Raw genomic sequence first — 26990 nt, 5'->3', positions numbered from 1 at the left:
TAAATAAATAAGGGTGGAATCTGGGAGACACCAGCCAGGCACATAGGAAGCAAGACATGTAGAAAATGAGGTAACACCAGACTACATGGCAATACATAGATTAACAGAAATGGGTTAATTTAAATGCAAGAGCTAGCTAGTAATCAGCCTGGGCCATCAGCCAAACATTTATAAGTAATATTAAGCCTGCCAATGGTTATTTGGGAACTGGCAGGCATGAGAGAAACCTCTGTTAGACAGGCTCTCTGTCTCCTTAAGGTGGTGACGTCATTTCTGAAGACTGTCCCAACATCTTTCACAGAACCTTCAGCTTGTTACCTGCTCACCAGTCCCACGCAGCTGACTCTGGATGCGCTGGCAGAAGTCAGGATTACACAGCAGAGTGAGGGGGGACTTCAGCTGGACCGGCACAGGCTCAGTGGTCTCTAGTAGGCATTGCCACTCATCATCGCTGTCCGGCTCCTGGGCGTTTGCAGTGAAAGGGGTCAAGAGGAGTAACCCCAGATTAGAAACTGAGTGACGTATGGGGTACAGAGAGCAGCCAGTGGCTCCTTCAGCACAGGAGTGTATAGTCAGACACTGTTGGGGTCTTGAAAAGTCCCTTGAGGGGCACTGTGGTATATGCATTAAGAGGTACCTAGGAAAAGCATCCAGTGCAGCATGGCTGACAATGACAACACATGGAATTGTCATAAAGTCAGTCGGGAAGGGAATGGTAAACCATGGCATGTCTCTATTAGGAACTAGCAGTAGGTCATTAAGTAGAATGTAGTACAGAGGATGTACCCTGTATAGGATTTCTACCCAAAATGCGTAGGCCAAATCTAATCATAAAAAAATAATTTGAGGAACACTGCATAATAACTCGCTTGTATATTTTAAGCATATTTGCCCAAAGTTTCGTTTGTTTGTCTTTTAAAGTCCTTGTCCCAGCATGGTAGCATTCAGAGATGCTGAGACCTTTAAGAAAGGACGCCTAGTGGGAGGCTCTTAGGACAGCTGGATACCACCCTGCAGGAGGCATTAAGATCTCCCTTGGACTGCACCCTCTGCTCTGTAGTAGGGACTGAATGAAAGGCTTTGTATATCCAAGGCAAGAGGCAAGCAGCATGCACTGCCCCACTGAGCCACATCCCAGACAGGAACAAAGTATTCTTCCTATTTTTTTTTTTTTTAGACAGGGTCTCATTATGTAGCTCTGATTACCCTGAAACTCCCTGTGTAAACCAGGCTGTCTTGGAACTCACAGAGATCTGCCTGCCTCTGCCTCCCAAGTGCTGGGATTAAAGACCACTATGCCAGGCTTCAAAAAGATTATACAACCTTGGAGCTGGCCTCTCCCATAATCCTTCTTCCCATAGTTCCCTGCTGTGGGATGCTATCAGCAACGATGTCCTCACCAGAACTGAATCTTGTTCTTGAATCCCTAAAACTGTGAGCTTATTAGTCTAGGGAAAATATTTTTAGTATTTATTTTATTCTATAGGTGTATTATGTACACCACTGTACACTCCTCATGCCAGCAGAAGCAAGAAGAAGGTAGAGGATTCCCTGAAACTTGAATTACAAATGGTTCTAAGTCAACATGTGGGTTCTGGGAACCAAATGCCAGTTCTCTTGAAAGAGCAGTCGCTGCTCTTAATTTCCGGTCAACCCTTGCCCCTCCCCCAGCCAAAGGGGACTTAAATAAAGTACATCACTGGAGCAATTGGCAGAATGTGAGTGTATTTACCTTTGTTATAATCATAATACAGTATCGGTTTGAAAGTTCTTTTTTTTAGTTTTAATATTTTTGTTTTTGATATAGGGTTTCTCTATATAGTCCAGGCTGGCCTAGAATTCTCTATGTAGATTAAACTAGCCTTGAACTCACAGAGACCCGCCTGCCTCCGTTGCCCAAATGCTGAGATTAAAGGTGTGTGCCATATATGATTCAACCTGAAATTTCTGACTATGATAGCTCAAGGGAATGACTTTATTCGTAGGAAATATTCACCAAGTATTTTGAGGTAGAAGGACATGTCTGCAAATTGCCTCAAACTGATTCAAAAAGACAGTATGTCCATCTATTCATGGAGACTCATACAGCAAATGTATCAAAATTGTGACAGGTGAATCTGGGAGCAGGGAAGACCACAGTTTGAGTGTTTTCGTCTTCTCTGAACTGTTTTGTACTGGTGACTTAATTTTCACAGAAACAGTGCTGGGGGGTGGAGCCTAAAGGGAGAGCTTTGTTTTGTTTTAGGCCATGAGCTCCAATACCACAAACTGATTAAGGCTGCCATAAAAATGATTTCAGGGACTGGGTTGATGGCTCAGTGGTTAAGAGTACAGGATACTTTCCAGAGGACCTGGGTTTGATTCCAGCATGGTGCTTCAGAACTCTGTAACTCCCATTCCAGGGATCCAATAATGCCCTCTTGTGGCCTCCATAGGCACCAAGCATGTACCTGGTGCACAGACAGACAGACAGGCAAAGCATGGGCATAAGATACACTAAACTTTTTAATGGTTTCTAGAGCTAGGCCTTGAGGCTCACACCCATAACCCAGCATTCTGGAGGCTGAAGAACGAGGACTGTGAGTTCAAGGCCAGCCTGGACTACACAGTGAGACCCTGACTCTCGAGTTTCTGCAACATGGAAGCATAACATTCTTCTGCCTACAAAGGATACGGTACCCATGGGACCATCTTAGAAGCATAGAGACTGAGCCTGCCAACATGTTCACTTAAGACTTCCCAGCCTCAGAACTTGGAGAAACAAATTTCTGTTCATTACAAATGACCCAGTCTCTGGTATGTGTTTAGGCAGCACAAAACAGACAGAGATAGGGTAAGGGAACAAGGAATTGTACGTATTCTGGCAATGTGCACCATGTGCATGCCTGACGTCGGAGGAGGTCGGAAGAGAATACTGGATCTCTCGGAACAGGAATTGTGGGTGCTTGTAAGTCACCACATGGGTAGTATAAACCGAACCAAGGGCTTCTGCCAGAACTAGTGCTGTGTGTGTGTGTGTGTGTGTGTGTGTGTGCGCGTGTGTGTGCGCGTGTGTAGGTCGCTCTGTAGCCTAGGTTGGCCTTGAGCTCACAGAGGTCTGCCCTGTCTCTGCCTCCCAGAACAAGCGTTCATAACTGCTGAGCTCACCTTTCCAGCCCCGTGATTATTCAAGTTGAAATTATTTCAAAATTTAAAAATTAGAACCCTAAAACTGACACAAAGGTTAAGGAAGAAATACATGCTCTGATGTAGAAACAAGTCCTACACTAGATCACATGGTAAAAGAAGCACAATGCAAGGCAATAAACAAGATAAATCCAATAATGCAGAAACAGCCAAACTGCACATATAATTATATGTGAAGTTCAGAAAGTCTGAAAGGAGACAGATTAGTAATGATAGCCATCTCTGGAAGTGAGGTAAGGTTCAACAGAGACCTTCATTTTTATTTATGATTTTTTGTTGTTTTGGTTTTGTTTGTTTGTTTAGATAAAGTTCCATTATGTAGCCCAGGCTAGCTAGATACTCCTGGGCTCAAGAGATTCTCTCCCCTCAACCTCCCAAAATACTGGAAATAGGGAATGTGCTAACCTTCAATTTATTGCCCAAACATAGATAGACCTTAGAACCTTCAATTTTATCTCTGTGTTCTGATTTTTGAGAATTATATGTTCACATAATATGTAACTAAAATCTATAAACCTATAACAAAACCATTTTTAACACAAAGGGAGCTTGTGTTTATAGCCTATACTGTTGTAGAAAAGCACTCATCTAACGTCTCACCTCATTTTCTAGATCCATTACATCAGTGCTCTGCCCACCTATCGTCTCTGGCCTCAGCTCTGGGAACTCTTTCTCACACTCCAAGGTGATGTGGTTTTCCCTGCCAAAGCAAAGCTGGGAGTAAGATGACTTCCAGACCTGTGAGGCTTGAGGTTCATTGCCATTGCCCTGTATAGCCCTATGAGCTCAGGAAAAGGCCTAGGAGAACCAGTCAGACAAGTAGATTATGGGATGTGGTCAGTTCAGTAAGTGTTAACATCCACACACAGGTTCTCGACCGCCCTCCCAGCTAGCTCTTACTCTCAAGTAGACTTTGATTTTTCACCCATGACCTTCTACTCCAATTATTTTCCCTCTCAGATAGAAATGGCCCTTGTCATTTCAAAGCACAACTGAGACAGGAAGACAAAATCCTCAAGTTTCCTGATGAACTAAGAAAGAATTAGAGGGCTGGCGTGATGGTTCAGTGGTTAAGAGCACTGGCTACTCTTCCAGAGGGTCCAGGTTTGAGTCTCAGCACCCACACAATAGCTCACAGTCGTCTATAACTCCATTCCCAGGAGATCCAATGCCCTCTTTTGGCCTTTGAAGCCGCTGTACACATATGATACACAGACATACATACAGGCAAAACACCCACACATATAAAATAAAAAGAAAATAAAAAAAAAAGTAAACTACAAAGAATTAGAACCCAAGAACCTAGGACTCTCACTCCTAGAGCCCTATCTATGTTTGGGCAATGGCTAGTGACAGAGCCATTTCATGTTTGCTTTGATAACTGTCTCCCTCCCGGACACACACAAACCGCTTTACCCTTCTCGCCGAGGCGCAGGGGGGGCTTCTCCAGCCCCCCAGTCTTCCCAGTTGCTCTTCATTTCTGAGTCCAATATACTAGCCAAGAGGCTTGGTTCCTGAGGAGAAGCCTTTAGTCCGGGCACAGGGGCTGTGCTCGCTGTCACCTTGCTGGGCCTATCTTGTTCAAGGGCAGGTCCTGCATCCTGTTCTTTCTATGAGAGGTGGGTAGGAGACAAGAGAACAATTTGTGGAGTGTGGATCCTATTCATGGTCTTTTGCCAATTCTCTGAAAGTCACCTCTTTCTCCTCTGGCTCCCCCAAGTCACTAGCCTGTCTGTGTCATCTTTTCCTCTGACTCACACACCTTCTGTTTGGTTTCTTCGGCTGCGCGCTTACAGGCCTGGTGCAGGATGCGAGACTGGCTACCCTTGGGTGCCAGCCGATGGGCCTGTTCGTCCTTTAGGATCTGAAGTTCTGGAGGCAGACGACTAGTAAATGGAGTGCCCAAATCTGCACCTGCTGGTTCAGTTATTACTGCAGGGGGGAAGAGGAGAGGACATGATTATTCTAGGGCTGTAGCCACCATGTCCTCTTGACCATGGACAACGTCAGTGTCTCTAGGCCCCTGTGGAAAGAGGCCATTTTGACAAACAGCAGGAGTGGTAAATGCTAGGCTACAGGAGGAAGAAGTCCAAGGTTGGGGAGGAAGGTGTGTGGCATCCAGACAGTGAGGATGGAGGAAGACTGGAGAAATTGCTATGAAAGGCCAGAGCCCTGGGAACCCTGGTGACTCACTGGTGACACGGCCAGCAATAAAGGGGTGATGCAAGAGGTCTGGCCACGACAGACGCTGCCGGGGGTCTTTGGTGAGCAGCCCTTGCAGGAAGTTCTATGAAGAGAAATAAAACTACATCAGCCCTCCCTGCCCTCCCTCCAGGCTCTCCCTAAACACTCAGTGGTGCTGGCAAGCCGACTCCTGCGTCTGTTCTTACAGCAGCTCAAACACACTCTTAACAACTCATCCCTTAGAATTCAAGCCAGACCACTGCCTTCATCTGGGGGTGGGGGAACACTGGATGGGACACAACTAAATTGAATGCTGGGAAAAAGAAGGCAAAGTCAAGAAGAAGCCATGTAGCCGCCACAGGAGACAGACGCCAGACGCTGGATGGCTACAGCAGGCTACAATCACGTGGCAATGCACTGGTTAATAGAGATAAGTTGATTTGAGATATAAGGACTAGCTAGAAATATTCATAGGCTAATAGGCCAAGTACTATTGTAATAATACAGTTTCTGTGTGGTTATTTTGGGTCTGGGTGGCCAGGAAACAAACAAGTGGCCTCTGACTACAAACAAATCTCCATGCCACCAACTTTGAGGAGTAGGGAGGAAATTCTGGAAGAGAAATGTCACTTCCATTAATCATCTTCAGAAAGCAAACATTCGTGGTCACAGCTTGTTTGTGGATGGAGATGAATTGAAGCAGCCATGATTAAACACACAAACAAGCAATGGTTCATGGATGTGTTTGGGAACACTCAGTGAATTTTCAGATGGGGGAGGGACAGAAAGGGTATGTCTGTTAAGAAAAAACCCTTAATTAGGCCTGCAACAAGAACAGAAGGTAGGCACTGGAGATACAGCTCCGTGGGTAAAAGCACTTCCAAGCGACATGAGTTTGGTTCTGAGCAGCCATATCAAGAGCTCACAACTGCCTGTAACTCTAGCTCCAGGAAATCTGACGCGTCTAGCTTCTGAGGTAACATACACTAACACATACACACTTAAATAAAAATAAATATTTTAAGAAAGAATGATCTTAAGAAGCTACTAATAAGCTATGAGCAGTGTCCTAAAATGTGGTGATTGTATAACTATAGCCGTTGCTAAAGATTCTTGAACTCTACCTAAGGAAGAAGGAAGATTCTAGGGATACAACCCTCATTTAAAGCTCCTTTAACTTTTTTGAGAATTATTTGAGCATCCCCAACTATGTAAGTTAGGGGAAACTGTGTCTCCCTTCCACTTTCAATAAGCCAAAGGGAACCTACAATGAGATTTTATTCTGGGAGAAGACAGTATTTGAATTCCACTGAGGCCCATAACCTTGCCCTAGATAAGAAATGAGTATAACAAACTCCTCTTCTTTCCCCACCAACCTGCTGGGACATAGGTACAATGAGGAGGTGCCACTTCCTGTCACCCATCCCTAACCACCAGCCCCTCTAATAGCTGAAGAGCACTGACAACAGCGTGGGGAGCAGCTAGATTGCACCCAACACTGCCTCTGACAGTGGACCAGCGGGACTGGGGGCACATAAAGCCCAGCAGCTCTTCCTTCCCAGTGCCTCGACATTACTTCCTACTATGATAGAGCATAGCCTGCCTGCATAGATTTTGGGAAAGGGGCAGAGATTTCTGATATAAAAGTCACCCCCCTTATCTCCTATTACCTTGAAGCAGGAACTGATAGCAGAGGGCCAGCGCACAGGGTCCTTGAGAATGAGGTTAACCAGCTGAAAGATGCTGGTGGTGTAGAAGGGAGGCGTGCCTACAGCCAGCTCATACAGGATGCAGCCTACAGACCAGAGGTCTGCCGTGTGGTCGTAGGGTCGCTCCTCCACCAGCTCTGGAGACATATAGAGTGGTGTGCCTTTGATGGACGTCAGCACCATGGTGTTAGTGCTCATGGCTCGGGCAAACCTGTGGAGGTGACAGGATTGAAATGAGAAAGATCTTCTTGACCTGGTCACAACTAGAAAATTACATCTAGGGACAGGGGCTGATGTGATTGATGGCTTAGTGGTAAAGGGACCTGCCATTATGCCTGATGACCTGAGTTCCATCCCCAGGATTCATATGGTGGAAGGAGGGAACTGATTCCTGCAAGTTGTCCTCTGATATCTACAACCATGCCATGGCATATGTGTGCCCACACCTCCATATGTACAATAAATAAACATCATAAGAACATTTTTTAAAAGAAAATGAAACCTGACCATTTACTACCTGTTAGCATATGGGATAACCTGAACCAAGGCAGACACAGTACCTTTGGCCAATCTCCAGCTCTGATTCTAACATGAGGCTTTGGGTAGTCTAGGGCTCCCTGAAGGAGAAGCACAGATGGAAGCTCAGAAAACCCTACCCAAAGTCACAAAGCTTGATGCCACCACCCTTGGCGAGAAGAATGTTCTGAGGTTTCATGTCCCGATGTAGGATGCGGTGGGAATGCAGATAGTAGAGGGCAGACACCAACTGGGCAGCGATGGCCTGAACCTAGGGTCCGAGAAGTGAAAGAAAGGTCAGAGGAAGAAGCTGCCACACCAAGGGCTTCCAGTACTAAGGCTAATTTGACTTTCTGTTCTTCCCTTCCCTTCTAGAGTCTCCATTACACTATACCCTCCTTGGTTCTTGTTCCTCTTAATTCATCCTTTCATTTGCTCAAGGAAAATTTATTCTATCTCTCTTATTGGCCTCATCACTATGAACAAATTATTCTGTGTTGCCCAGAGTCATCATCTATAAGGTGACAATAACACAGCATCTACGTCCCACGACTATTGTATAGATTAATGGAATTAAAGCATGTGAAGAAATGCTCAGGATGATACCCGGCATGAAGGAAAGTGCGTGTGCACATTAGGTGTTTTAAATAGGGTAAAACCCCTCTTCTTAAGATACACAGTCACTTAAACAAGGAAGACAAAACAGAAAGATGATTACTTTTTTGTTTGTTTGAAACAAGAGTCTCCTGTATCCCAGGCTGGCCTTGAATTTGCCTACAGCTGAGGATGACCTTGAATTTCTGATTCTCCTGCCACTACCTCACCAGGGCTGAGATTACGTGTATGGGCCACCAAGTCCAGTTTTCTGTGGTACTGGGAATCCAGCCCAGGGTTTCATGGAAGGCAAGTACTCTCCCGAGCTATACAGTCCCAGTTGACTACTTAGAACAGTGATGGCACTTCTGGGGTTGGAGGGGACCTACTTGTTGAGACTAAAAAGAAAATCCTAGAGTGAGTGTAGTTGGATCCTCCTCAACCAAATCCCATTGCCAGCCTCTTTGCCCTAATGGTGAATCCTGTGTAAGCACAATGCTTCTCTTACTGTCCTCCCTAATACTGGCCTTTCTTCCTTAAAGGAATAATAACAATGACTAATACCCACAACATTAATAAAAGTTATTTATCATTTTGATGAATGAAATCATAAATCCTCAAATAGCTTTTACAAGGTAGATATTATTACTAACTTCATTTTACTGAAGAAGAAACTAAATACAAAGACGTAAGAGTTATTTGTCCATGGAGACCCAGCTAGTGAGGGGCAAGCTTTGTACTCAGATACTGTGGTTCCAGTTCCAACATTTAACTCTCACACTGTACTGCCTCTACAGATATCTGGAATCCTGTACTCTTTTCAGGGGTCTTCAAAAATGGCTGGTGAGATGACTCAGTGGGTAAAGGGCCCTGAGTTCAATGCCTGGGACACACATGGTGAAAGAAGAGAACTGACTCTGACTCCTGCAAGTTCTCCTCTCACTCCACATGTGCTCTGGTCTGCATGTATATGCACATACCACACACACACAAAAGATATAATAAAAATTTTAAGAACTGTCAGAGCTGAGGAGACGATTCAACTGGTGAAGTGCCCATTGCATATACATTAGGACTTTGGGAATTTGGATTCTCAGCATCTGTGTTAAAAGCTGGGTATGATTCTTAGACATCAGAGAAGTACAAACAAAAACAACTCTGAGATTCTACCTTACACCTGCCAGAATGGCCAAGATAAAAAAACACTGATGACAGCTTATGCTGGAGAGGATGTGGAGTAAGGGGAACACTCCTCCACTGCTGGTGGGAGTGCAAACTGGTACACCCACTTTAGAAATCAGTATGGCAATTTCTCAGAAAATTAGGAAACAATCTACCTCAAGACCATTTTTGTGTATATATCCAAAGGAGGCTCAATTGTACCACAAGGGCATGTATGTGCTCAACTATGTTCAAAGAAGCATTATTTGTAATAACCAGAACCTGGAAACAACCTAGATGCTCCTCTACTGACGGATGAATAAAGAAAATGTGGCACATTTACACAATGGAGTACTGCTTAACAAGAAAAAATATCTTGAAATTTGCACCAAATGGATGGATCTAGAAAACATCATATTGAGTGAGGTAACCCAGACCCAGAAAGACAAATATCATATGTACTCACTCATAAATGGCTTTTAAACATAAAGCAAAGAAAAACCAGCCTACAGTTCACAACCCCAGAGAACCTAGACAACAAAGAGGACCCTAAGAGAGACATGCATGGATCTACTTAGGAAGGAGAACAGATGATCTCCTGCGTAAATTGGAAGCGTGAGGGTCACAGGACAGGGTAGAAGTGGGGGGAAGGGAGCGGGGTAGAGAAAAATGTATAGTGCAATAAAAATAAAAATTCTAGCTGGGTATGGTGTCACACATCTGTAGCCCTGGTGTTGGGGGAGGGGCTAAGATAGGCATATCCCTAGAGCCTATTGGCCAGAGATCCAATCCATAGTCTGAAGGTCAATGAGCGCTCTAACGTCAGAAATAAAGGTGGAAAACAGTTGAAGACGACATTGACCCTAACCTCTGGACTCTGCATGTATGCACATGTATGGGCACAAGAGCCTACACATATTTGCACATACATAACTATGCCCTCATATATATTACACAGACATACAGACACACACACATGAACCTTGACGCCCTCAGCTTGTACTCCTAGCTCTTCACTCAGAGAGAGATTCAAAGCAAGGAATGTTGAGCCAGGAAACATACCTGGTCTTCAGGAAGTTTTCCATCATCTTCCAGAATCTGAAAGAGTTCTCCCTCGGCATAGTCTGTCACCACCACCACCTATGAGGAGAAGGCAAGTACAATACTGATGGGACGGTCATGCACTCTGCGGTTAACAAACATCTGGGGCCCTTGGGCTTGGAGAGAGGCCATCCGACACCCTCCAAACACACCTCTTTGTCAGTCTCAAAGCTGTCGAGCATATGCACAATGTTGGGGTGCCACAGACCTCGCATGATTTCAATCTCTCGCTGCAGATTCCTCAGCTCTTTCTCTGAGCGCCCCAGTTTGGGGATGAACTTCAAGGCCACCACCTGTCGGCAGTAAAGCAAAGAACCAAGGCATAACCACACCATGGAGAAGCGCAAAGAAACAGCCCCAGTGAGCTGCCCGAAAGAGACATTCTCCATCCTGTCAAGCTGCCTGTAAGGAGTGCGGTGTGCTCCAGGTTTTCAGTTTCCATGAGCTATCGCACATGCTGGGGTGGGCTCTGTGAGACTGTTTCAGTTTCCATGAGCTATCGCACATGCTGGGGTGGGCTCTGTGAGACTGCTGTCTTTGGGTCACTTCTGCTCCTGTAACTTCCCACTCACACTCCTCTAAGTAACCCCGATAAAACTGGAAAACGGATTCTCCTCTCTCTCTCTCTCAAACAGAAACACAGAATGCAAATATTCCAAGCTTTATCTCAGAGCTCCACAATGCAAGATTTTTATACTGCTTGACCAACTCTTAGTAATAATACTAACACATGCTAACCTCCCACCTTGACTTTCCCCCAGGGTACTATGGATTTACTCTGGCTTTGTCTACCCATCACCAGGGGGAAACAGTTACTGCCAAGTAGATCCCTCTGATGGATTCTGGGACAGGTGTTCTGACCTAAGCAAAGGACTCAAGGTGAGATTTAGGGAAAAGAGAAGGAAATGTGAGTGGAGGGAGCAAGTGCAAGTGGTTTATCTTTTCTTAAGGACTAAAAAGAACACTGACAGTTTGTGTCGTTTAGCAGGTGTCAGGCATTGGGCTAAGTAATTAAGTGTGAAACACATTTCATGCTCAGACCCCATCTATCATCCCCCATGGTACAGTTTGGGGGAAAACAGAAGCATGGAATGGTTAGGTAGTTTGTCCCTAGTTCTAAGGCTGAGATCTGACTCCAAGAAATCAAATTTCAGAGTCTAAATATCCTAGGAAATATGCTGGAGTCGGGGCGGAGAAAGGTACACTGAGAAACCCTTCTGTCCCACGTTTCCGCTGGAGTAGGAGCACCGGATCCCACTCAGAAGGTATCTTTGTTCACTACCTGAGCACTATATTTTTTTCGGCCCTTATATACTCTGCCAAAAGAGCCTTCTCCAATCATCTCCAAAACGTGGTACTTTTCCATGGCAAGAATTTCAGGGTCTCTCAGAAGGCAGAAAGAAGACGGTGGCGACGAACTGTAGCTCCAGGGGCAGTTCCACACATCTGTGAGGCCTGACTTGGAACAATGGGAGAAAGATAGACGTTATCAGTCATGCCTTTTCCAACTTTTCACAATAACACAGTCCTCAAAAACATGATCAGGATGGAAAGATGATCAGATCTTGAAAACGGAACGTCTCGAGCCTCCCACTCAGGCTAGGTGCCCCTTTCCCCTCTCCACCAGCGTCGCTCACTTGCTCCTTCTCTAGCTCCCGAGTTCCTAACATCCTCAGCTCCCCCAGCACCGCTGCTCTTGACTCCCGTCGCGAGCCGAGGTTCCCCAACACTCCCCCAACCTAGATACTCCAAGATTCCCAGGCCGTGGGCTGGGGGCCCCCGGGCCTCTAACCGAGTCCCTCCCAGCTGCCTGCGTTACTTTTCTCCATTCCTCATTGCTGCTCACGTCAGTTTCCCACTCTTACCAGCTGGTCAGAAGTTTAAAGGACTTTAAAACTCTCAGAGATAGATGTGTGACAGACACGAACCGCCCATTCGCACTTTCTAGGGCACATCTGTCGCTTGACTATCAGGCCCCACAAAGGACCTAGAGTCTTCAGTTGCCTAGAAACGGCGCCAGCTTTCTTTACCCCGCCCCGCCCTAGTTTTCCGCCTCTAACTTCCCAAAAGGTATTTCCGGTTCCGGCTAAGAGCCGGAGAAGACATGGCGGCGACTGCGTCGGCGGCTGCTGGGGAAGAGGACTGGTAACTTTGGGTCATGGGTTTTGGCTGGCTGCCTGGATCTGGTGCTGGGAACTAGCAACAGCTTCAATTCGTCCGAACCGCGAGCATGAGGGGTGAATCAAGGGGCGAGAGGTGGCCGAAACCCTGACATCCTTTCCTAGGCGAGCTACTGGACCGGGAGCGGAGGGTGGAGGGACGCTGACCTGAGAAGGGACTGGGTCTGCGCCGGGTTGGCCAGTTGGGCCCACGCCTTATCGACCCAGCTGCCCTTTCCTATGCCCTGTCCCTCCCGCTTCTCCCTGATGTGACTTTCTGGGGTCTGGAGGATGGCTCATCACACCTCCCGCCTCTCGGGACGTCCTCCTCGTCGTCGTGTCCCTCGTGCCCCTAGGATTCTGCCCTTTGGCCCAGACCATTTCTGCCTAAGCTTTCCTCAACCTTCCGTATCACCGACAGCACTAAGAACCATTGTCAGAAGAGCCTTACTCCCCACATAAGCAAGCCCTCCTCTCCCGAGCATTCTTAAAAAGAGGCCAAAGGCCTTTAAGGACTTTGAGTTTGGAAGATAAAGATGTGTTCGCTTCACATTTAATTAGCTGGTTGTGACGCTGACCTGACCAGCTAGTTCCTGTGAGTCGGTGACAGCTGGAAAAAAAAAAAAAAGTGGGCGTGGCATTACTTCATAGTAGTTGGGAGGGTCACTGTGAATTTGTAACGTTCATAAAGGCCTGCTTTTCATTAATTGTTGAAGTATAAGCCCTCAAGAGACTAGATAACCCAAAGGACGTCTGTCTGACTTAAGGCCTTATACTCTAAGTTTTAGGATAGCCCACTACCCACACACCCCCCTTCTGTCACTTATGACCTTATTACTGTCCCAGTCTGTGTCTTACATCCAAGACCCAGGTCACCTAAGGTGCTTAAAATACTGAAAGTTGTCCTAACTGAGCCTGTACCTTGGTGTTAAGTTGCTTCAGGGAGGCCACCCAGTAATTTCCTTTATAAAGCCACGGAGACTAGTGCTCTTTACTATCGGGAAGAATGTCTAAGATTATGAAGGGAACACCTGAGCTAGGAGAGAGTAGCAGTGGTTGCAACAGTCTATGTCAGCCAGAATGTCCTTTTTATTTGTGAGACAATAAGCTTTGTATTTTAAGGTTTCTGCGTAAGGCTTAAAAAGAATGCTAAATGTAGTATAATAACCACCATTGGTAAAGGCCATCCTGGGTGCCTTCCCTCTTGATACAGGTTTCTGTATATCACCTGGGTAGAGCCGTGGACTCATTCGCTCATCTTTGGTACCATTACAACTGTTGTTGCGTGTTTAAATGTTTGCCCTCTGATCTGTGTCAGGACCATGAACCCTGTACTAGACATGATGATGGGGTTAACGAGACCTCCAGTGTCATGTGTGCTCGGATTATGCTCTTCTCTTTCCTCTTAAAGGGGGAGAAAGATCACTTAGACTATATACTATGTCTTAGACACTTGGGCACTTTATATAAACAAATCATTGTTAAGTCTCCCAGTAGTCCTAGTGAGTATGTTGGAGTGTAACTCAGACTTCTAAGTGAGCTGACCACATAGCTGGTAAGTCATTTCTGCCCTCTATTAGCTACAAGGCCTATGGCTCTTCTACTGCAGTTTCGCTTTAGATTACTTAAACCTGTTCTTCTTGGTATAGCTTTTAGAAATGCTTAGGCTGACTAGTGCTGGCAAGGTTATTGGCAGTAGCCGGGGCACGGGGGACTGTGCTGAACTGACTGGATGTGTAGGCAGGCAGGAGTAGTAAGCACTGGTAACCTTGTTAGTAATGATGAACGCCATGTATGTAGGTCAGAGAGGAGCAGCTGTACAAGCTTGAACACAGGAGGAGGAAAGGGAGCTGTACAGAGCAGGAAGTCAGGGCCTGGCTCTGACTGCTCCCTTTCCTCCTCCTGTGTTAAGCCTTGGTTCGTTGTTTCAACTCCATGGGAATCTGTTTTCTCAGGTTGGTAGAGGTGAACTCTAAAATCTAATTCCCGTTGTTCTTTCTACCTGGCCAGTTGACAACTTAAACATCTCCCTATTTTACAGAATAATTTGACAAGAGAATGTATTGAGACAGATTCCTTTTGTTGTTATTGTTGTTTTATTTGTTTAAGTCAGTCTTCATCAGCCTTGGCAGGCTTCAGCAGGCCGAGCTGTAGTGGTGACTCAGTGTCCCCCTTACTCTCCAGGGTCCTTCCTTCTGAAGTTGAAGTATTAGAGTCTATCTATCTGGATGAACTGCAGGTGATGAGAGGAAATGGCAGGTGCGTATTCAGTTACAGGTGGGCAGGAGTCTTAGTGATGAGATGGTTCTGCACAGAATCTGGGCTTAGGGTGCTTTGAGCCTTGACTCCGGGGTGATGCTTGTCATACGGACACCAGTCCCTTACTCCTCCCCCTGCAAAGAAGCAAGTCATGTGTGCATTCCTCTGCCTGCTTTACTATCTCACCCCTCCTCCCTAGCTCTCAAGCCCCTGCCCAGTCACATCCTGCGTCTCCACTTCATCCACCTGCAGATCTTCACCATGGGAGATCTTTATCACTCTGCACCCTGCCACCGCAGAGGTCCAAGATTCTCAGTTTGTCTGCTTTACTCTGGTGCTTCAGGTCCCAGTGCAGGTGAGGCCGCTGCATGACTGTAAAGGGAGGAAGGGGAGGGTCCCTCGAGCGGTCGCTGTAATGACTGTGTTGTTTTTCTGCACTAGTACCCCCATGAGGTGCCACAGATCTCCATCCGTAACCCCCGAGGGCTTTCAGATGAGCAGATTCACAAGTAAGTCGAGATAGCTGGGGCAGGGAAAACTCAGAATTCAGCTCTACCTGTTGAAGGAAAGAAGTTTTAATATTGGCTTCATTTCTACCCCCGCAGGATCTCACAGGCACTGGGCCATGTGGCCGAGGAGGGGCTAGGCACAGCCATGCTCTATGAACTCATTGAGGTAAAATGTGATGGTCTGGGAAAATGTCCTTCCTTTAGCGTAGAGCATTTCTGTAGTCAGTACTTTCAGTCCTTGTTTGCTTAAGGCCTCACTTAGAGAAAGAACTCAGTGTTTCAAACTATAGTTGAGTAGCTTCCCAGCTTCCCCAAGTTGTCAGTTCCAGCATCTTGATGAAAAAGTACTTTTCCTCTTTGTTGTGAGGTTTTTGTCATTCATTTATTTTGTTTTGAGACAGGGATCCTGCTATGAGTCTGGCTTGGAATCTGGCAGCCATCCTCCTGCCTTAGCCTCCTACATACTGGAATTCTAGGCGTGTGCCCCCACACCTAGCACTTTTCCTCTTCAGCTTACATTTATTTTTCTGTTCTGTTCTTTCTTTTTTTTCTCCTTTTGTTTACTTACTTACTTATTGTTGGTCTTAGTTAGGGTTTCTGTTACTGTGATAAAACACCATGGCCAAAAGTAAGTTAAAAGGAAAGGGTTTATTTCATCTTACACTTTCAGGAACATTCCATGACTAAGGGAAGTCAGAGCAGGAACCTGTAGGCAGGAAGAAGCCATAAAGAGGTGCTGCTTACTGGCTTGTTCCTCCTGATTGCTGAGCCTGCTTTCTTACATCACCCAGGACCACTAGCCCAGGGAGGGCACAACCCACAATGGGCTGGACCCTCCTCCATCCCAATCGCTAATTAAGAAAATGCCCCCACAGGCTTGCCTTTAAACCATATTTATGGAGGTATCTTCTCGGCTGTGATTCCTTCTTACTTGATTCTAGTTAACCATGGTGGGTCTCATTGTGCAGGTCTGGCTGTCCTGAAACCCAGAGATCCATCTGTCCCACTTCTCCAGTGCTGGGATCAAAGGCGTGCATTCCCATACTCTGCGTTTTCTCTTGCTCCAGTTTCAGAACTTTTTCTTTTTTCTGTACCTAAGGCTTTGCACATATTAGACAAGTGCTCTACTCCTGGGCTACATCCATAACATCTTTAAAATTTTAATTCTGAGAATGAGTCTCATCACAAATGAACTAACAGGCCTTGAACTTGTGGTCCTCCTGTCTCTGTCTCCAAAGAAGTTGGTATTACAGGCCTGTGCCACCAGGACTGGTTTCAGGCAGTTCTTGTTTTCTTGGCACTGGCAACTGAAGGTAGAAAATGACAGGACTTTTGCCTAGGGGCTGAACACTTGAAGGCTAGCCTGCCGTTAGAACTGACTAGAAAAGCCATGGTGCCTTTTCTCTGAGTTTATACTCAGCCAGGCATAGTGGTGCACACGTGTGATCTAGCACTGGGAGGGGAAGGCAAGAAAACCCGTCAATTGAAAGCATCCTTAACTACATAGCAAGTTCAGGGATGGCTTGGGCTACATCAAACCCTGTCTTGTGGGGGGGAGCAGGCGGGGCTGGAGAGCGCAAGGTGGTGGTGGTGCACCAAAGCTATAGAGAAACCCTGTCTCGAAAAACCAGGGAGAGAAGCTGGGCTGTGGTGGTGCACACACCTTTAAATTCCAGCAATCAGGAGGCAGAGGCAGGTGGTTCAAGGCCAGCCAGGGAGGGCTGTTACACAGAGAAACCCTGTCTTGAGTCCCCCCCACATCTCCCCCCCCAAAAAGAGAGAGAGAATTGTACATTCTTTATGGTTAAGTAAACAGCCCACGAGAAACAAAGGCAGAGAAACAAAATACATGGATAACTTTTCTTGTTTGAGGTTAAAAGCACACAAACTAGGTCACCCTTGCTTGTTTCCTCCTTGGGGTTTTTAGGGAAAATGTTCAGAGTATAGTGAAGGTGGGTGGCATAGGATTAGTGAGTGGGCATTTAGCACTGTAGCACTCTTGGGTCAGACTCTAGGGCAGCTTCTGAAATTCCATAGTGTTAGCTGTGCAGATATACATTTCATAGACCAACTTGATGCCTTTTGATTTCTGTCCATTTGGTTGTCTGAATAAATGCCTTGCCCCGTGGGGGAATTATACTTGAAAACTGTTAAGAAAAGTCTCTGCAGCTCAGCACAGTGGTGTGTGCTAATAATTCTAGCCCACCAGAGTCTGAAGAAAAAAGATCTTCTGAGCCAAAGAACTTGGGCCAAGGCTCCTGGTTCAAACAGATTAAAAAACAAAAACAAACAAAAAAAACCCAAAAGCATCTCAGAAAATGAAAATGGGGTTTGTTTTGTTTTGTGCTTTTGAGACAGTCTTACTGTGTAGTCCAGTCCAGTCTCAGACTCAAAGCAATCCTCCTACCTCAGCTTCCTGAGTGCTGGAATTAAAGCTACCATGTGTGGCTAGAGTTTTGAGAGCCGGGTGTATTGGTGCAGGCCTTTAGTCCTAGCACTACTGAGGCAGAGGCAGGCGGATCTCTTGTTCTGCAGATGGAGTTCCAGACCCTGTCTCAAAATCAAAAGCAAACCAAACAAACGTACACACACATATACACCTTGGAGAAAAAAATTTCAAAACTCATCTCTGTTTGTTTTGATTTTCAAGACAGAGTTCCCCTGTATATCCGTGGTTGTCCTGGTATTTGATCTGTAGACCAGGCTGGCCTTGAACCCAGAGATCTACCTGCCTCTGCCTCCCTAGTGCTGGGATTTGAGTGTGCCACAATGCCAAGCTAGAAATATTATTTTTATCTCCAAGTATATGAAAAGTGACTTAGTAAGAAGAGAAATAATTTTAGATTTTGAAACCAGGAAGGTCAAATGGGCAGGGGTGGGGGATGCATAGAGAGGGATTCTTGCAAGTAGAAGGTTACCAGGATAGGAGTACATAAACGGTAGGTAACTAGCTGCTTGGTGGATGTCACAGCCAACCAGTCACTCCTGGAAGAAGTACATGGAATGTGTTCACAATCTTCTCTCCTTTCAGAAAGGGAAGGAAATTCTCACAGACAACAACATCCCCCATGGTCAGTGTGTCATCTGCCTCTATGGTTTCCAGGTGGGTTTCTCAGCTGGCGCTGCAGTGAGCTTGGGTAGACAGGAAAGGGCTAGCAAGTGGGCACTGATACAGGACTCTGCATCTGTCTCCCTACAGGAAAAGGAGGCCTTTACCAAAACACCCTGTTATCACTACTTCCACTGCCACTGCCTTGCTCGGTACATCCAGCACATGGAACAAGAGCTGAAGACACAAGGACAGGAACAGGAGCGACAGCATGTTGTCACCAAACAGGTAGACAGACCCGCTTTCTTGCTTGGTACCCTTATACTTTACATCTGTCTCCATCCCTTCATTCTAGTGGCTTTTCATCATTTAGTAACAGATACCTTTGAGACTAAATCTCACCCCTATTCAGAAAGGCATCCTTGAGTACACTGACACATTGCATGCAGCTTTGCAGCATCTCCAGACCTCTCCTTAGGCTGCCCTTTCCTCCTTCCCACCTCATTGCTGAGCAGCTAACACTTGTGCCCTTCAGTCCCAGCCCACCCGAGATTGGGCTGGCTGACAAGAAGCAGGATGTGATTTCTCCTCTTGTTTTAGAAGGCAGTCGGTGTGCAGTGTCCTGTGTGCAGGGAGCCCCTTGTGTATGATCTTGCCTCGCTGAAAGCAGCCCCTGAACCCCAACAACCCATGGTAAGGGATTTCCTTCTGGTCTAAGCCACGCATAGTGGCATTCTAGAGAGAAATGGCATCTTGTCTGTGCTGAATTCTCTGGAGTTGGGTTTCACTTGCTTAAGACTACTCTGCAAAGCCGCAGCCCCCACCAGGAGCCTAAGACTTCAGAAGCCCAACTCTGAGGAAGAAAGCCAAGTTAGTAATGTGGCTCGTTTGGTAGTACACTTGCCTAGCATACACAAAGCCCTAGTTTTGATCCCCAGAACTACATTAAAAAACCTGGTACAGTGGTACACTCCTGTAATCCTGGCATTCAGGAAGTTGAAGCAGGAGGGTAAGCAGTTCAAGGTCATGCTTGGTGAGTTTGAGGCCAATCTGGGCTGTGCGCAGGCCTTTAATCCCAGCACTTTAATCCCAGGCAGAGGCAGGCGGATCTCTGTGAGTTCAAGACCAGCCTGGTCTACAGAGCTAGTTCCAGGACAGGCTCCAAAGCCACAGAGAAACCCTGTCTCGAAAAAAAATAAAATAAAATAAAGCAAAAAACCAGGAACCTTGTGCACCTCTCCTAGGATAATCCTAGAAGAGTTACGGTTCAAGTCGTCTGCTTTCTCATTTTGTTTTTCTCTCCTGCCATTCTGCTTCCTTTCCTTTTAGGAGCTTTACCAACCCAGTGCAGAGAGCTTGCGCCAACAGGAAGAGCTCAAGAGGCTGTATCAGAGGCAACAGGAGAAGGGTGGCATCATTGACCTTGAGGCTGAACGGAACCGGTACTTTATTAGCCTTCAGCAGGTGAGGAAAGGAAAAGGCTCCCCTCTTGGCCTCCATGCCTCCAGTGTTCTTGTGAACACCACGGCCCTAGGGTGTGCTTCATTCTGCCTGGGGAGGTTCAGATTGGTAATGGTTGGCTGGTAGTGGAGAGGGGTCTCCCGTGATGCATTGCCTCTCTTCTCCCCAGCCTCCTGCTGCTGTGGAGCCTGAGTCAGTTGTAGATGTCTCCAGAGAACCCCAACCACCTACTGCCCTTTCTGCAGAACAATCTACTTCCCTAGCTGCCCAGTCAGCCGTGCCAACTCCTCTACCCATGGCTACTCAGTGTGTGTATGAGAAGATTCCAGGGGCTGGCCCAAATCAACAAAGGCTGGGTGAGACCAAGAAATCCATGCTAGATCCCCCACGATCTGGTCGTGGATCCTGGCGACGGTATGATCGGAGGCACCCGAAAGGAGGGGAGTGCTGTACCGCAAAAGGTACCAGTGATATCCAAGAACTGCCACCTCCTGAGAAGCCTCTCAAAGAGCCTGTGGACTTAAAACCAGAACCCCGTAACAAAGGGCTTACAGGTCTTCCTCAGGAGAAGGGGCCTGGTAGCTGGCAGGGCTCCACAGCTCGCAGGACTCGGGACTGTGCTCGCTGGGAACGCTCCAAAAGCCGTACACCAGGTTCTTCCTACTCCCACCTACCTCGGGGCCAGGGAGCATACCGGTCTGGTAATCGCAGGGAGCCCCTGGGCTTGGAATCCGAGGAAGGTTCCTAGCAGTACTGTGGGGGGACAGGGAATTGGGGGTGGGAGGGAGGCAATAAAGAGATTTGGCCTTCTTTGCTTAACAGCACCTAGCTTGTGTGAAATGGCTTTTTTTTTTCTTTTATGTGCACTGGTGTTTTGCCTGCATGTATGTCTGTTTGAGGGTATCGGATCACCTAGAGCTGGAGTTACTGACAGTTGCAAGCTGGGTATGGCTCTTCCTAAATTGCTATAAGATTTGGGTATGGGGGCTGGAGAGATAGCTATCTGAGGTCCTGAGCTAAATTACCAATCACCACATGGTGGCTCACAACCATCTATGAGATCTGGTGCCCTTTCCTGGCATGCAGGCAAACATGCAGATAGAACACTATATACATAATAAATAAAGTAAAAAAATAAAAGATTTGAGTATGGCAAGGGGCTCTCACCTTTGCTCTAAGTCTGTTCTCCAAAAATGCCAAGGTGAGAAGGGTCTTACTTCCCTGCCAGTGTGGTCAGTTTTGAGGAGGCTGCGGTTGACATTTGGGCAGTACTACAGTGTATAATTCCCTGTCCATACCCACATTTACAGGGGTGCACTGTTGACCTGTTGGCTGTTTGGAGATAAGGTTCCATGTGGCCCAGACTAGCTTCAAGATTTATGCAGCTGAAGAATCCCTGATCTTCCTGCCTCTACCTCATGAGTGCTCGGGTCACAGCCATTGCCATCACGGCCAGTCTACGAATGCTAAGCAAGCATTCTGCCATCTGAGCTACATCCTAATCCCCTTGGTTGTTTTGAAGGGGAAAAAGGTCTTACTGTGTAGTTCAGGTTATTTGTGAGCTTTTTGCAATCTTAACTACTTTAGCTCTGGAATTAAAAGTATGTGCCAAATGGCACACCTTTAATACCAACATTTGGGAGGCAGAGGCAGGTAGATTTCTGACTTCAAGGCCAGCCTGGTCTACAAAGTGAGTTCCAGGACAGCTACGGCTACACAGAACCCTGCCTCAAACAAAAAAGTGTGCCACAACATCGGGCCACAATGCCTCTTACTTGAGTGGCCTTTTGTGAACGTATATAGTTTCTCCATTCATGTCAGCCTCTCCTTTCCCTCTCTGCGGCCATGGTCCCATCATTTGTATACGTGCATCTTGCAGCACTGCTATTGCAACCCCTGTTTTATTCTCAAGTACAAACGCAGCAAGGGAGGGAGGAAAAGTCACAGACCAGATTAGTGTGATTGGTGTTTATGGATTTTTTTGAGAACAGATAGTGGCCTGGAGAATCACTTCAGAGATTCAACATTCTCAAAAGCCCCCACAGGGTCATTTTTATACAGCATGAAGTAGCCTTGCACCTGGGCAGGACTAATCTGGGATGTAGCTTTAAGGACATGTTCTGCAAAGTTCTCAGCCAAGGAAGGCGCTTGCCCTGGGTAGAACCTCTGGAACATCTGGGTCAGCTGCCAGTGTGAGCAGTAGCCTACATACTCCTTCAGATCTACTCGCCCAGGGCGTATCAGGGCAGGATCCAGCCTAAGAGGAAAAGCAGAGTCATAGCCAATACTCCTGCTAGCACCCAAAAGAGACAGCCTCCTCATCCCCCCCTCAAGACATAGCAGTGGAGTTCTGCCTTCTTCCTCCTTACCTGTCAATGTGGTTGGTGGTCATGAACACAATGCGAGCCTCAGTGGAGGCGACACCATCCAAAGCATTGAGCAGTCCACTGAAGGTGAGACGACCTAGGCCTTGGTACTTTACAGGGTCTGGAGGATGACAGGAACGTGAATGGGCATGTCTTAGCTAAAATCGTGCTCCAGTATCCTCTGCAGTTACCTACTTATCAGCACCTCTTGTTGCTGACTCAGGCCTCCAAAAATTCCTGTTTCCGCTCTTCCTCATTTCCTTCTGACCCTCAGTATCTTAAGAACTACTTTCCTGGGTCAGGGAGAAGGCTTTATGATCAAAAGTGCTAGCTGCACAAGCCTGAAGATCAAGCCTGGTCTCAGAATCCAGGTAAAATGCTGAATGCAGCGGCACAGATCTAAGTCTTGCGGCATGTTGGCAGTGGAGACAGGAGTATGGCAGAACCCAGAGAGGCACTGCTTCAACAAGGTGGGAACTGACTCCACGTGCATGTGCCCACACACTAAATCAGCCAAACAAAAGAGTCCCCGCCCCCAGCATCTTCTACTTACTCTCCAGGGCCAAGTCTCGACTGAGAAAAGCAGCATCCACATCCTCCAGGAGCACCAAGCTCTGCTGGGGGGCGACACTCAGCAGATGGTTGAGCCGGTCATCCGAGAGGCTAGAGTCTGTGAGGCTGAGAAGGCAGATGCTGTGCTCCAGTTCTCCAGCCAGAGCAGTTCTGTGGACGGACACACAGAAGGAGGGCCTAGGCAACCTGAAGCCTCTTTGGGACTCCCAAGAGGTCTGCCCCAGAGGCCTACATCTCCGGTACCACCCACCAATGTTGTGTCTATCTGGTTTAACCCCGCTCGGAGTTCCCAGACCCATGTCTCTCTCCCCACCCTATCAGGGCAGTTCTGCAAAGACTGTGTGGTTCAGAGTCGAGAGAACTGGACTACTCACATAAAACTGCTCTTCCCACAACCAGGGGGCCCATAAAGAAGGTAGCCACGTCTGTAGGGAATGCCTAGGGACATAACCAAGACAAACAAAACCTAAAGCGAATCCTGTACTCTGGTCCAGGTGTCCATATTCCACCTCAGCTCTATTCCCTACTAGTCTGGAGGTCTTAGCATCTGAAGAAACAAGGTTTCTTTTCCCTTTTCCGGAGCTAGAATTTTCTGTCGCCTCATCTGGCTACAGACTAGCCTAGATCCCAGCTGCTTCTTACCTCTGTCAATGTACCACTTGGGATTATCAATGAATTCCCGGATGTCTTTGACAATTCGGTCAGCAAGCCCCTGCTGCAGGACTACAGAATCCAGTGGCCTGCGCCGGCGTGGATAACCAAAGGTACGCCATTCGGAACCCACAGCTGTGTACATCACTGTCTTCCCCTCCTCCTGCTGCAGGGCCAGTGCTCGAGCTGGAAGCAAGGAGATGAGACCGTAAGTCTCTTGATTACAACTGATTCTGCAATTAAGGAGAGCTCTGTCCTGATAACCTTCTCCCAAGTATTTGGATTCTTATTCCTCCTCTTCAAGCCGTTGATGCCCAACGGCCCCATTCCTCAAAGCCCCAGCAAAAGCCTGCGCCTGCCTGTGCCATCTCATACCTTCTTCCAGGATGTTGAAGAAAAGCTTCCGGTCCGTGCCCAGGGCTGTGAAGGTGACGGATTCCCAAGGAGTCCCCGTTTGCAGGTCTACCATCTGCATGTCTCGGTTTCGCTGTACCCGGATCCATTTCCCCTGATACCTGAATAAAACTGTCAGAGTAACCCAGTTTCCTCCATTAATCTGCCTGTCTTCAGAGCCCTTCCTAGCTTCCAGTCTTACCAAATGAAGTGGTTTCCAGGGCTGGGGATAAATTCGAACTTGGTGGAGATTCGGCCACTTTCGTGCTGCAGGTATGAGGTTTCAACACTGAGGTGCTGGGTACGGGTGCTGTGTCGGGTAAGCCAGCTAAGCAACCAGGCATAGCTTCTGTCTCTAGCAGGGACTTCCAATGTGATCATGTAATGGCGCCGGAATGCCACTAGACCCAGCTGGGCTCCTTTCCGGGCCACAGCCAGAACTGTGCCCACACCTACCAGCCCAAATCCAGCCCCAAAGTAGGGATTGTCTTTTAGGGCCAGAATAAAGTCTGTGAATGGCATCTTGAAAGGGGAAAAAAACAAAAACAAAAACAAAAACGACAGATGCTTACAGGCCCCGAGACACTGTCAAAACCTAGGGGTGGAGAGCAGCAGAGCTGGGAGAAAGCACAAGACTAGTTTAGAAGCCAGACCCATCAGATGTGCCCCACTTCCTCCCACAGAAGCAAGATGGCAGGTCAGCAGTATCCTTTGGGGAGTAGATATGGTGTTGGGATGCCAGGGCAAACACCCCAAGCTCTCCAACCCATTTTGCTCTTCAGATAGAAGACTTTTTGCCAGAAGAACAGGTTTGGAGATTTTCTCAACTCCAAAAAGCACGCATCAGGATACGAGAAAGGCAAGACTTTGGTCCCTCGCAAGAGCTGAGACAGAAAGAGTCCCCATTGGGTGGAGTCAACAAAGATGATTTTTTTCCCATTGAGCTATCAGTGACCACAAGCCTTACTATCAGAAATTTCCTTCAATTATCCTCTCTTAGACCCAGTTCCCAATGAACTGTTCAAACTTTTGTTGCTTCCCACCTAAACTATTACATGCAAGTTAAATTTTAGTTCTTGAAGTGGCCTTTGAATGGACCTTCAGTGCTTGCATCAGTCAGCCACCATACCGGGACCCTCTCCAATTCTGTCACACTTTTACTCCAGCACCCTCGGTGACTTTCTCCCATTGGATTCAAACACAACCGGATACACAGGAACCTCCACATTAGGACAGCTTTCTTTACCAGCAGTTCAACAAATATGCAAATCACTACCTACCTCTGGCCCATTCAGTTCTGTTGGTTCCGAATGCCCCCTTCTTTATTCCCGGCATTCTTATTGAGATTTCATAGGCTACTTCCTCCACGGAGCCTTTTCCAATTTCAACCCAGTAAGATGTGACTAGGCTTAACTGTAGACCATTCCCAAGAGAAAAGGACTAATTACTTCCTGCACACCTCTCCAGCGAGACTCCACCACCGCCACTTCGTCCTCCGCCTGGCTCTCGGGCCACCGGTGAATTGACAGCCGTGACCTCCACTAAGGCTCGGAGCTGGGATCTAGGATTCCAAAACACCTTTCCATAGAGAGCCACTGACGAAGCTCTTCTGGCTGCCGGTTCCCGAGCCTGACAGGCAGCAGCTGTCTCCCACACACGCTACACACAACACAGCTCGGGCTTCCAGGAACGTGGTCGGGGTAAACCTGTCACTGCGCCCCCTACTGCAATGACTCTCTGGCCCTCAGACTCGATGGTAAAACCAGGCCGCGATCGGAGGTAGCGCCGCTAGGCCCCGCCCCCGAGTTCTACAACTACTTCCCGCCACACCCACCACGAAGTCTGTGCCACTCTACCCTGCAACTCTCGGTGGTTCTGCTTTGGGCCTCCGAGTTAGGGTACTCAAGGACATGGGGGGGGGGGAAACCATAGAGTAGCACCGGCCGCGAAGAGAGACAGAGTGACCGCCGCACGTCAGATTCCCAGAGGAGTGTGGGGCGAGGGCGGCCACACCAAAGGCCCCTAAGGAGCCTCTCCTGTACCAGTCAGACCATAGAGATGCAGCTCCCGTCGGTCCTGGGGTAGAAGGTGAGAGAGCGGCTGTCGCGGGAACCAGGGTAGTGCGGGTGCTGCAAGCTGGAGGTAAAAGTTTCTCCAGCCCCAGCGTGAGTGGTCCTGGGAGGTGGGACCCCGTGGGAGGTGGTGCTGAGGGGGAGCACGCCAACGGGAGGGACCCGGGTGCATCTTCGCGTCACCTCCCTGGGCCCCGCCCGGGTATCCGCTGCCTCTCCTCAGGACCATAATCGTGACGATGCATCATTCCAAGTCTTGCAGGTTCCTAAACGCCTTTCTCCTTCGCTGGATCTCGTGACTTGTCTGTCGCCGCCTCCACTTTACAGCTAGGAAAGCTGAATCCTAGAGAATCGACGCGAGTGTTTCTCTTCAAGGCCACACGGTGAGTCAAAGCCCAGAGGCGCGTGGGAACCGAGGCACCTTGTTCCCCAGGCTTTCATGTCTCTTGGTTCTCCTCTCTCAAAGAAAACACGTTACTTTCTGGCACACTCCTGCCTCAAGCGCTGCATCTTCCTGAGGCTGCGTGATGGAGCAGGAAATTTGGGCAGAGCAGCAATTCTAAGCCGTCGGTGGAAGCTGTAGGTTCCAAAGAGCCACGCTAACCACGGAAGTGCTCTTCCACCTTCGGAATTTCTGTGTGCTCTTACTGGTTTGAGTGGAGGGATTCTGCAGAATAAGGAATAGCGGCCCTCACCTGGGTCTCATTCCACCTTGGTGATCCGATTTCATCAAGTAATTATTGTTGTTCTATTTTGGTTGGTTTTTTGAGGCAGGGTTTTTCTGTGTAAGAGCCTCGACTGGCCTAGAACTCACAGAGATCCGCCTGCCTCTGCCTCCTGAGTGCTAAAATTTTAAAATGTATCTCACTTATTTCAGCCGTGACTAACAGGGCCTTTAGTTTAATTCGCTTCTTGGTTGTGTTAGGTTCTGGAGGCCTTAGAAAGTTGCTGAGTTCAAAAGTTACCTTGTATGTGAGGGAACACTGGTTTGACCCCTTGGTTTAAAATATCTGGGTTTAGGACTGGAGAGATGGCTCAGTGGTTAAG

At 47.5% G+C, this 26990-nt stretch overlaps 4 protein-coding genes across 19 annotated transcripts in view; 2 read left to right on the top strand and 2 right to left on the bottom strand.

Moving 5' to 3' along the window:
- The window catches only part of Stk36 (serine/threonine kinase 36), a 32159-nt gene extending 19684 nt beyond the window's left edge, over nt 1-12475 (bottom strand). For 4 of the 6 annotated variants that reach the window (XM_050129646.1, XM_050129649.1, XM_050129648.1 and 1 more), the window contains exons 1-11: nt 12317-12475; nt 11734-11910; nt 10604-10744; nt 10413-10490; nt 7736-7866; nt 7041-7290; nt 5380-5473; nt 4949-5118; nt 4603-4796; nt 3787-3886; nt 319-462 (exon numbers count right to left, since the gene is read on the bottom strand). In XM_050129646.1, the coding sequence (XP_049985603.1) occupies nt 319-462; nt 3787-3886; nt 4603-4796; nt 4949-5118; nt 5380-5473; nt 7041-7290; nt 7736-7866; nt 10413-10490; nt 10604-10744; nt 11734-11817 (1386 nt within the window). In that variant the 5' untranslated portion in view covers nt 11818-11910; nt 12317-12475. Of the gene's footprint in view, nt 1-318; nt 463-3786; nt 3887-4602; nt 4797-4948; nt 5119-5379; nt 5474-7040; nt 7291-7735; nt 7867-10412; nt 10491-10603; nt 10745-11733; nt 11911-12316 lie in introns of those variants that run through there. The other 2 variants (XM_050129647.1, XM_050129650.1) reach the window with 2 other exon arrangements.
- Nucleotides 12476-12540: 65 nt separating this feature from the next.
- Nucleotides 12541-20677, top strand: Rnf25 (ring finger protein 25). Of its 3 annotated transcripts, none has more exons than XM_050129568.1 (10): nt 12541-12596; nt 14795-14869; nt 15122-15224; nt 15311-15378; nt 15475-15544; nt 18410-18481; nt 18578-18715; nt 19031-19120; nt 19757-19891; nt 20058-20677. In XM_050129568.1, exons 1-10 carry the CDS (start codon nt 12556-12558, stop codon nt 20634-20636), a joined length of 1371 nt encoding a protein of 456 aa, XP_049985525.1. In that variant the 5' UTR covers nt 12541-12555; the 3' UTR covers nt 20637-20677. The 3 variants fall into 3 exon arrangements, with proteins under 3 accessions (XP_049985525.1, XP_049985524.1, XP_049985526.1); XM_050129567.1 differs by having other exon boundaries at nt 19028-19120; nt 20058-20676; XM_050129569.1 differs by having other exon boundaries at nt 12591-12736; nt 19028-19120; nt 20058-20676.
- Nucleotides 20678-21841: 1164 nt separating this feature from the next.
- Bcs1l (BCS1 homolog, ubiquinol-cytochrome c reductase complex chaperone) lies at nt 21842-25612 on the bottom strand. 9 transcript variants are annotated; one of them, XM_050129570.1, is made up of 8 exons: nt 25152-25612; nt 24074-24488; nt 23854-23993; nt 23470-23664; nt 23202-23265; nt 22808-22977; nt 22258-22375; nt 21842-22145 (listed from the first exon to the last, which is right to left on the bottom strand). In XM_050129570.1, the coding sequence occupies exons 2-8, from the start codon at nt 24391-24393 to the stop codon at nt 21896-21898; spliced, it is 1257 nt and encodes a 418-aa protein (XP_049985527.1). In that variant the 5' UTR covers nt 24394-24488; nt 25152-25612; the 3' UTR covers nt 21842-21895. The 9 variants fall into 9 exon arrangements, with proteins under 9 accessions (XP_049985527.1, XP_049985528.1, XP_049985530.1 ...); XM_050129571.1 differs by having other exon boundaries at nt 24074-24393; XM_050129573.1 differs by having other exon boundaries at nt 25331-25612.
- A 129-nt stretch (nt 25613-25741) lies between these two features.
- Nucleotides 25742-26990, top strand: part of Znf142 (zinc finger protein 142) — a 26336-nt gene continuing 25087 nt past the window's right edge. Inside the window, exons 1-2 of the mRNA XM_050129640.1 lie at nt 25742-25959; nt 26198-26326. The gene's annotated coding sequence lies outside the window, so the exon portion shown is untranslated. The remainder of the gene's footprint in view (nt 25960-26197; nt 26327-26990) is intronic.

The sequence above is a fragment of the Alexandromys fortis genome, unplaced genomic scaffold (assembly GCF_014885135.2).
Source record: "Alexandromys fortis isolate MF-2015 unplaced genomic scaffold, M_Fortis_MF-2015_v1.1 scaffold_319, whole genome shotgun sequence".
In the NCBI taxonomy this organism is placed as follows: Eukaryota; Metazoa; Chordata; class Mammalia; order Rodentia; family Cricetidae; genus Alexandromys; species Alexandromys fortis.
Note: the sequence above shows the minus strand (reverse complement) of the source record. Positions and strands in the feature narration are given on the sequence as shown.